General features: G+C 43.6%; 1 protein-coding gene across 2 annotated transcripts in view; it reads left to right on the top strand.

Moving 5' to 3' along the window:
• Nucleotides 1–10,821, top strand: part of LOC111261876 (uncharacterized) — a 68,959-nt gene that overhangs the window by 42,706 nt on the left and 15,432 nt on the right. For both annotated transcript variants that reach the window (XR_002681261.2, XM_022835713.2), the window contains exons 3-4: nt 9,821–9,937; nt 10,128–10,274. Coding sequence is in view for 1 of the 2 variants with exons in the window: in XM_022835713.2 (XP_022691448.1) it covers nt 9,821–9,937; nt 10,128–10,274 (264 nt within the window). In the remaining variant the exon portion in view is untranslated. The remainder of the gene's footprint in view (nt 1–9,820; nt 9,938–10,127; nt 10,275–10,821) is intronic.

Below are 10,821 nucleotides of genomic sequence, written 5' to 3'. Positions count from 1 at the left end.
GAGAATTTCCCTACCTGTTCCTGTATACAGCTTTGCATGTGTTGCTTCGTGCACGGCCAAGCTACGTCTGCTGTTTGGACTTATATGGCGATATGTTTACTCCTCCGAGTGTCTTTATTTTCCGTTTAGTACTGTGTCCTACTGACAAATTTCAAACGAGAGTTACAAAAGAGAATTGGACAATCATGGGGCAATCTCTCAAGAGACAGTTAGTCTTCCTTCCACTGACTTGGGTGTGTCTAGTGCCATAATATGCTAAGTTAACTACGGTCGCGACCACCGCTTGCTATATGCTTAAAAAGAGAACTGCTCTTAATGAAATGATGGCTCGAAAGGTCGTGAAAGCTGGCCCTCGTTAGGTCGGACAAGCCTTACTCAAGCATAAGAAAATTTCTAATCGAAGGATGCCGCGAGAATTTAAAAATTCAGTTAAAACGAGCATTAGAAGTGGCAGCCTTTGCTGGTTTGCTTGACCGCTTGTTTTGCCTGGTATAGAAGGAAGGCCCGGCGCCATCTAACCTAACATAACGTCCAACACTGGCAGTGGATCCTAATTAGGCGTCGTCTCAAAGTTCAATTGCAATAGCGACCTATCTTATGCGCCAATGTGGGTTATGGCTTTCCTTAGCAACATAGAGAAATTTCCAAGGCCTAATAGTCGCTCTTGCTTCAATTAATATAATTCGCATACTACAACTAGGTAGCACTGGATAAAAGGTTGCGAGCACCTGATACAGTAACAAAAGAGGATCGTCAAGCTATACTACAAGAACTTGTCGACATAATTGCAATATACATTGATAATGACATCTTGTAAATCATTTTAGATAAAGTGTTATAAATATTATTTCACGGTAAGCACCGAAATTTCGGAGCCATAAATATGGACTATTTTAGGCAAGTTCGAAAGCAGCATACGCTTGTTTATTGCATTTGCTACCCACCTTTGTGAAGGGCACCATCTGTGCGTTTTTCGTAACCCGGGCCGTTTCGTATCTGTTCGTGGCGTGCGTGTTCTGTTTTCAACGTTTTGTATGCTATAATCGATCTATTAAATACACTCAAGTCTCACGAAAGGATGCGATCTAATGGGTTGAATCGTACCTTTTGTCGAAATCACTTTTTTGATCAGCCTCGCTTTTTAGGGTGATGTCGTAGCACGCAATTACGCTAGCTCATGAAACGTATCGTCATCTCATCAAGTCCCTGCATTGGAAAATCTCGTCAAATCCACGATTGAGTTGGGTTCGTTGATAGGCCACCAAACGCATCTGTTTTTCGAGTACCATTTTACCACAGATGGTTTTGCTTCTTGAGCGATATTTCATTGGGAATAATAACTATTCAAGAAGACGACTTTCCTCCGTTGATCTGTGCGTTACTTTCTCAAATCGCCTTTATCGATCAAGCTTTTTTTTGTTTCCTGGTCGGCCTCAGATTCGTTTACTCTCCTTAATCTAGGTCACTACTTACTTGGCGGTGCTTCCTATCCGAAAAGCAAAGGTACTGGGGGGCTGACAAGCCTAACTGTTTATTGTAGGCTAGCAGAACTACTGTCGTTCTCTACGTTTAACATTCATGATATCGTTGATTTAGAAAAAAACAGGCAAGAAGTTGCTCAGCAGAAATCGTTACAAGGCTCCATAAATACCGATGCAGCGCTTTCCTATTTCAATCCTGATTGTAGCAGGATCAGAAGACCCGGCGACGATATCAGAAGAACACAGTGGTATGGTGACATCGGAAAGCGTTGTAGGGTGAAAGAAACAACAAAGGATCCACCTTCGTCCTGAACTCATCGAAGCGATGAAACAGAACTAGACTGAATATGCGCTGCGCGGTAGATCGACGGATTGGCCTTGTTATGCCCACCGCCCGAATGAGATAGACAAAACATTATCTGCCAGCAGTAACAAAATCTGGGATTTACAGCAGAACTCAAATTTCAGTATCTTTTGTCTGCCTGTGAAACTCCGCTGGCGTCGAGGAAGGCGATGTGCTGAAAAATCGCAATGACGAGAATAAAAACGGCATATCATCATAGAGATGCATGGGGAAAAAGGCGTGCTATAGGAGACAAAACTCTATGAGCAAGCGAGGGGAAAGTAGCTATGGGTCCTTAGCATCTATGAACAGAAAGATCAAACAGAAATGACAAGTTAGCTATCAGATCATGAAAAAAAGGAAAAACTACGACAAAATCATGCAGAAAAAGAATAGATCTAATTTCTAAATAAAACGTAAATCGTTACATCTTGTCGCTTTGAAGAGCCGTTTATTTAACAGCTGTTCATATTGCTGGAAGTTGTGTACCCTTATGTGTACTGGCTGCTTAGCTTATGCCCAACAGAGGTACGTTTTGCTCGATCTTATTGATAGGACCTGATGTTAGAATTTAACGGATCTTGTAGCACGGTCTGAGGTACACTAAGACTTGGCGAACACTTAATGGGCTAACAGGGCCCAACCTTTGGAAAGCGATCACGGAAATTTCTATGAGGTAGCAGGAGATGTCGATTGATCGAAACCTCAGCTGGGTAAGTGGGTAGTTGAATTCGGTTACAGGCTAGGGCCTGTCCTTCACGTGGACTGTAAACGAAATAGACTTCGATGAAATCAGGAAAAACGAAGAATTCGTTTCTTCGACGTCGAAATGCTGTTTAACCAGCGAAGGTCTCATGATTCGTCACTTAGTAGAATCGCTGCCTGCATTTATCAAAGTGCATAACGCAGGTTGGAGTCAGCCGAAGGCTAAGGCTGATGTTAGGCCAGCGAAGAAGGCTTGATGGCTTACTGAATAATGTACTACTTTGGTAGACACTCTTCGAAGTTTACTGTTTCATCCCACTCAAATCTGCACTATTGGGACAACAGCTCCAGCAGGAGAATGTTGTTTTTGAAAGCACTATTGCTTGAATTTTTTACATTACTAACAGCTACAGCTCATGGAAAACCACGTCTAAAATCAGGTGGCCATCTGTAGAGATTAAATTTGGCTTGCTTTTTCCGCAGTCAAAATTGTCTAGTGTCTAGACAGAACACTTAGGCTTGTTCTGTGATGCTCATCTGCGTATATTTTTGTTCGATGTTAAGCTAGCGTGTGCGTTGCTCAAACTTAATAATATAGTGATATTCAGTCAGCCTAGCAAAAAAAGCCGGCCACTACAGCTAGCTATAAACGACCGTTAGACATGTAATTTTGTAAAAAAAAAAAATGCTCATTACTTAAGCCATCGTTTTGCCAATCGCAATTTCATGGGATTGATATGAAAAATATTATCCACCGCCCACCATTATTGAATTGAGTTATCAAATGGCCGTCAGCTGTTTTGGCCGTGAGTGTATGATTTTCAGCGTACGTCACTCTATACGGAGGCTTATTGAGCCTTCCTATGCGTCTTGGGTATTAATCGAGTCCACTTCAACCCGTACACTCTTAGATACCGAAAACACCCGGTATTATCCTAATTGACCCTGCAAAGGCGAGCTTATTTTTTCGAATTAGGAGAGTGACTGGCAAGGTTGTGACCTAGGTTGTGTCGCTTAAGTGCAATCCACTCATGGACACGCACCCGAGCCATTCCGGCTAGATTTTACACGACTAAATGACATGAATCAGCACGGTTCAGGCGCAATATCAACAGAACTAACAACAAACACAGGCCAGCTGTAAAAGTGTTACATTTTATTTAAATAGCAATAACGATAAACAATGGATAGTAAGGTAATGTTTACACACGTCACTTGAAGTGCAACAGAGTAATGCATATTGTCTTATAGACCAGCGATGATCCGATCCAGCAAGCAAATGGTTTATAAGGGCATGCTTAGTGCCAGCATCAGACTAGTTAATAGAACAGTTTGAAATGAGTGGACAAGTGCGCTGGACAATGAATCAAATACAAAGTTCCTGTATCATCGAGTGATGAAGCTGCAAGGGCAAATGAAACAGAGGCATGTGGCACTGGTGACAGCGGCCGGCCCTGAATTGCTAGACATCTCGGAGATGTTTTCCGATGACTCGGGCCCTTTGTCGTCACAAGAGATCCTTTCTAAGAAGACGCCAGAAGCTGTTCGCGCGGCTCGAAACATGGACATCGACAGTGTCATGTACAAAGTGGAGAAGTATAAACAGCATTGACGGGCCAGTTGTGGTTTTTTTATAGGCTGGTTATCATAAATGCATGGAATTTCGATAGGACAGATAAATCAGTGGGGTGGGGAACTCTTCAAAAACGTCAATTTCCATGAAACCATGTACTCTGCGTTTGCCTCTTTGGCTAGAACTGCAAGGCGACAAATACAACGAGTCAAGAAATATTCGGCTTTTTTGCTCTCCATATCAGAGCGTCCGCTCGTCGAGAGTGGACGGTCCAGACATAGAAGTCAGGTGGCCGGCAAGGTTGCTAACAACATTGACAGAATTATACCCTTCTTCGTGCGTGGAACTCCTACAACCTAGCGGGGCGAAAGCTAAAAGATGTTCATTCAACCACCATCGATGACCGCAGCACTCAACTGGACTTTTAGAGTCGAACTTTGCGGCCACTGGATCAGCGTCAAAAAACGAATCATCGTCAAACAAGGCCACCTTTAAAGAATCGCCGACGGGAAAAGGCAGAATTAAGCCGAACAGTTGGATTACGGTCAACTACTCAGATCGGCCTTAAACGTCGAGGACTTTGTGATAGGTTCTCGCAGCATTGACAAACTTCTTCTAATTCTGCCTCTTCTCTACTCACCGCCAGTGACTTCAACACCTGCCTAGACCGAGCGAGCTCGAGCCGCGCTACGGTCCTTCTAGACACATTCGTGGACTACAGTAGCGGAGTAGTAAATTTCACCCCTCGCCCTCCTGGCTCGCCCTCCTGAAACGAACAGAAAATTCCGTGATCTATACTTTTGCGACTTGCGTAGAGAGCGATTGAGTTAACTTTCAGGGTCAGAATCATTCATTGTCAACGGGATGCGAGTATTCATGCTCATATGCCAATATCGATAGGCATCAATCGCCACGGTGCACCCGCATGGAGTATCAAACGCCAACCTCCGTCATGACACCTGATTGTAGGCAAGTTCCTGGAACGCAGCCACAAAGTTCTTCCTATACCTGACGCGGTGAATGCCGAAACTTAAATGTAGCATCTGGTTGAAAACCTTTAGTCTATAATACAGCCTCTTCGGCCCCCCACCTCGGAAGCATAGGCTATGGTTAAACTATACTTCCAGCCTTATCCGGAGGGCTCAAATGGCATATTAAACCTGTGCCAGAAATCCAGTCCAGGTTCTAGTTTAGGCCCCGTTCTTAAGGCGATCTATCGAAAACCGTATTCGTCGCACAGACAACAATACCTTGCCGCTTGACCGTCGATGCAGAACGTAAACCATAGAAATTGGGTAGTGCATTACTGCACCTCGGCGGCTAACTCGATTAGCCCCTCAACTCTCATAAATCATTTCTCAGAGACGTTTCCGTCCAGAGCATATGATACCACGCTTCGTGCCGTTTTTCGCCGCAGCCTGAAAAGAGAAGTATATATCAATACAACACAATATCTTTCAACGAAGTACTACATTGCGGGAGCCATTGCAGGGTCTTGAGACCTACGTAACAAAAAAAGCCGCTGATCCATATAAGGTTCGCAACGAACGTCTCAATGTGACACCATGCCGAATGGCACTTTTTAATGAATACTTACTGGTACATTTCCGGCCCAGTATAGAGCTGCAAAGCCGTTAGTAATCCCTAAAAGAAGGGTAACTTAACCGCACCGTTATCACGGGAGAAGGTACCGAAGAAGAGCGTTTGTTGTAAGCTGATCTCTGGTTTGCTGACTGAAAGACAACTACTTGGAAAGCATTCATGCCAACCCAGCGGAGTATTGTGGGTTCCGAAGAAATCGCTCTACAGAAACGACCTGCAGAATCCTGGTGGCTGACGTCAAGTGACCATTGGTCACGCCGCGTAATCTGCTATACGTGACGTTTGTCGAATTCAAGGCAGCATTTGATTTGACCCCCAGGGATAAAATAATGCTGACGATTACCAAGGTCGTTGTTCCTATAAATGTGCTCGATCTTTTCGTTGCGATTCGACGGGAAAGCACAATAGCTATTGACAACGGAAAGTAACCATTGACTTTCACCTTCCACCTGGCTCAAAGCAACAATTCAAGTTCATTCTTATTTTTCATCCTACTGAAGGGCCTTCCTGATAAACGAAGAAGGCAGTCGAGGTCACCTTGTATAGGGCTGACTTAATCTACGGATCTAACATGCTCCAGGTATAGCTCTATCCCGGCACCATGTGGCAGTCACGCATTTGAGATGGGGGCGACGAAGCCTAGAAGAGAAAGCAGGACAGCGGCCACAGGCCTACACCAGGGTGCCTGTCATCTATCTTAATGTGTTTCTGTGCTTAAGGTTGTTTTTTTGCGAACGGCAGAAGTTCCACTCCACTGACAGTGTAGCCAAAAGATGTAGGAAAGCAGCATTGGCCACAGTCAAATTGTCTTATCAGCTGTTCTTTGCAACCACTTTCAACTTATCAGGTCTCAAGATCGCAACGTATAAAAAAACATCATTTAAAAAGATCATTTAATGGACAACCTTGAACAATTAAATTGTGTCAAAACCTTCTGTAGTGGCTTTGATTTGCCTCGCGTCTCTCTTGATTTACTCGTCACTACTGTCGGAAAACCTTCTTTGAGCCTTCCTGAAGGAACGCTTCCAAGATCAACCATTAACTAGGAATGTCACTTCGGACTAAATAAGGACTGAGCGAAAAAAGACGAATCGCCTAAATAGATACATCGTCACTCGCTTTATTGTACATAGATTCCACCACAGACTCTGTAGGAAATTGAGACGCGAGCCTGACGATACATGTAGGACCCCCCAGATATGGGAGAAATTTTCATATAGACTGTGTCGCTCGTTGCCGCTTGGTAACATATTTAGAATGTTTAGGATAGTCTTTAGTATAGTAAGCTCAACAGTACCCGTATAACCGATGTGACGCAAACTATTTTGAATGATTTCAAATTACTTTTTATATTCACTGGAATATTGTGTTGTTTTAATTACTACTAGCAAAGGTGAATAAGTAAAATTTGACTACTTCCGTTTTGTACGTTTGTACGTTTTACGGTTTGTGTACGATGCTTCCCACAAAAACGTGCTTCTTGCTTAGAATGTGTGACGAAACCTCTCTATGGCGATTTGCCTCAATGTTTTTAATGATCTTCACGCCAGACGCGGCATACATTAGCGGTAATTCACTCGTTCGTTAGATGAATCCTTGTTGGCGTTGACAATCTACTACGCAAACAAAAAACAAATCGCCGTTAGCTACCGTGAGCTAGCCCATTTTCTATGTGAATTAAATTCACTATAGTGGTCTACAGCGTATACTCGAGCGAGCTCAAGCATTACACCAGGCTGATTACCCGGCATTTGAGAGGTACACATTTTTCCTTAATACCCCGGTCGCTCGTCTACTCCCCCGTAGAACCTACCACGAGCCCTGGTAGCTGGGTCAGCTAACAGATTTTCGCGCACACGTTTCCACCCGCCAGTCCCTGTTTGCAAGATGATTTACTCAGGGGATTAGAGAAAGTATGTCACTTCTAAGCCAGCTACCTGCTTGGTTGTCGAGTCCAAAGCAATATCAGACATAGGTAAAGCGCAAAAGCAGGTTCGTTCTAATATGATGGTTCAAACTGAAGAAGACATTCCTCAACTGACTTAGTTCCTGCCGCGTCTATTGTTGGCCGCGGCCGCCGTCTTCGGCCTACGACCAAACGGAGTGGAACCAATGTGCTAGCACAGGGATTTGCGCAAGCTCCAACTTTCCTTGTCGTCATTGAACCAGCAGAGTCACCAAGGCTCATGATAGATGATAGTTAACGAAAATATGATATTGGCCACGAACCATTCACTGAGCACGTCGCCTAGCGTATGAGTTCTCTTGAATCCATCTACACAGCTGCTTCAGGCTAATACGAATAGCCAAGCTGCATGAAGAGGCACAGGGGAAGCCAATAGCCAGCTTCGATTTTTTTTGCTGGCATTAGAGCCCTTTGCCGGCAAACCTTTGGGGCAGGAGGGATAACAGAGATTAAAATAACTGCTATAGTGTTTACTGCTGCGCTAATAAAGGGTATACTTTCGAACACGTGGTGCAGGGTCATCAGATCTCGCTGAGCGGAACCAACGTTCTGTCAGGCGAACCCATTGCACAGGCAACAGCGTCGGTGGTCACGGTGGCGCCAGGCAAAGAGCATCACAGTAGCAATGGGCAAAAATAGTGGGTCTTCGTTTCGGCTAGTAAATCCACAGCGGCTGGTATGCGAAGATTCAACCTCCGACCTCCCTGAATCTAAAAATGAGCGACTGAGATGCTTGGTAGAAGGGAACGACTAGGTAAGAGCGAAACGTGATGCAATTCACGTTATTTATGTACTGCTTTATGATTTGGGTACATAGCACTGGAGAATTTTGTTTAAAGTTATGGATGAGGTGTGTGTGTTTGTATGTGTACCTGTGTTTATTTGTATGCGAACCTCTGTTCAGTTTGTCACCTTCAGTTCACACGGTTCAGTGCAAGTCCAGAGGAAATGGAAGAGACCTTGTTGTCACGGTATAGAAATTCGCTCGAAGTATTACCTAATTACGCAAACCATAAGGATATAAAAAATAAATCAATGATTTAAAAAGGTTCTTGGATATGGGCATGGTACCATATGGGGGTGGGGGCATGACAGGGGCGTTTAATAAAAAAGAGACGATTTCCTGAAATTTCTGTTGATTCTGTGTCATTCAGTTACGTGCCACAGCTCACGAAACCCATTCGCCTTTTGAAGGAAACAAAACCGCAGTCACAAAAATTCTGTTTTTTCTCCCTTCATTAGCGTCTGCAGTAGTACAGAATTATCGATGTCAGCCATTGTGGCACTTATCTTTTCCGTCTTCAAACTATATCTTCTGTTGTTAGTAATGCCTTTATCTGTGCGTCACAGCATTCAAACTGTCAACATACTCATATAAACTAAATAAAAACTTCACTAGACAGTTCTAAATGCCAGGCATCAGATAAGGCTCGAACAACGTAACAATAAAAGGTTGTGGCACTCTGTTTGTCCGTTATAATTACCAACGCGAGGCTTGTGGTCGCGTATATGTTTTGCTATCAATCACGCAGTGGGCATAGCCGCTCGAGTATATCAAAGCTGCCGTGGCCATACTAGGCTGGTACAATAAGCAGCAATAGTGTATTTATTGGTGGGGGTATTAATTTTTTTAAGGTTCAATCTTTATTTCTTTGCAACACTTCCCCGGACAATTTTTGTAGCAAATAAGGTTCCCGCGCCTTCAAGAAAATTTAACGTCTTACAGCATTTCCTAACCAAATAAAATCATTATACAAAGGCATACCTACTTTAGGTGCACACGCATGAGTCGAAAAGTCCAGACGGAGGATAAATACTAAACGCTTTTGAAGCGCAGAATCGCTTAGCTAAGCGGATAGGTAGACAGAAATGCCATGCATAGAAACATACAACGTGTGTTGTAAACATTCAGGATGGAAATACTCCCATGGGAGATAAGCGCACTTCGACTTTGTTGAGGTAGTTGGCCTGCCCCAGAGTCGATGGGAGCCCAGAGTGACGCAAAAACACTGTGGGTAAGATACCGTCAGTGAGCTGACAACTGACTGCACGGCTGCAAATGCTATCGGTGCTATAGCGAAGTTAGTCTACCGTACTAAATCTATGATGGCTTTAGCTCTTTTCTGACTGTTTTCTTTGTCTGGTTACAGTTTAACTTTGTTGGAAAGCTTCTTGGACCCAAGGGAAATTCGTTGAAAAGGCTACAAGAGGAGACACAAACGAAGATGGCCATCCTCGGACGCGGATCGTTCCGCGATAAAGCCAAGGTAACCGCAACAAGTAGGAGGGGAATGAACAGCGCAAATTGACGATTGACGATGACTTTTTATTAATAGATAGAGGGGAGAAAAAGGCCGTAACACGTAATAACAGCGATATATGGCTGTCAAAACGAATATAAACATTTATGTACTTATCTACCGTATGGAAGAATTATATTATATATGTTAATTTCAGGAAGAAGAATTACGCCAGTTATCGGACCCAAAATACTCACATCTTCATGAGGATCTGCACGTCGAGGTGACCACGTTCGCTCCTCCAGCCGAGGCTTATAGTCGGATGGCGCATGCTATCTCCGAACTAAAGCCCTTCCTCGTTCCTGTAAGTAACCGGGACTACACGTGCACATCGTAGTATGGTATGGCATTTGTATTAAGTATCCTGTCACATTAACTGTCTTACCGTTCCAGCGCCTCATCTTCAGAATGGACGTTCCTATCTTGAGTCATGCGAGTCAACGGAGTTGATTCACTAGGCAAATTGATACACAGCTGAACCCCAGCAGATTGTGTGATAACAACGCGTCAGTAGAGTGTCTGATGTTTTTTGATATTGGACAAAATCAACGTGCCCATTTCGGTGGAGTCGAGCAATAGCGATATGGCATCAATAACAATGTTACTACGAAGTTTCTTCTTGGCAGCGTTGGCGGTGTCTTGTCTGTTTCTACAGGAGTACGGTGGGAAGTACGGTGCACATAGAGCGATAAAAACACTTCTTTGTGTTTTGCTAAATTTGATTCTGCAAATCTCATTAGTTTTTAAAAGATTCTAAGCATTTGCATTAACTTCGCCAAGTGTTTCATACACTTATGTTTATTTATTGCTTTTCTAGGCAAAAGGATTGTTATGCAAGTTTAGCAATACAA

Source organism: Varroa jacobsoni, unplaced genomic scaffold, assembly GCF_002532875.2.
Source record: "Varroa jacobsoni isolate VJ856 unplaced genomic scaffold, vjacob_1.0 scaffold_605, whole genome shotgun sequence".
Taxonomy (NCBI): domain Eukaryota; kingdom Metazoa; phylum Arthropoda; class Arachnida; order Mesostigmata; family Varroidae; genus Varroa; species Varroa jacobsoni.
The sequence above is the reverse complement of the archived record's forward strand: the minus strand, read 5'-3'. Positions and strand labels throughout refer to the sequence as shown.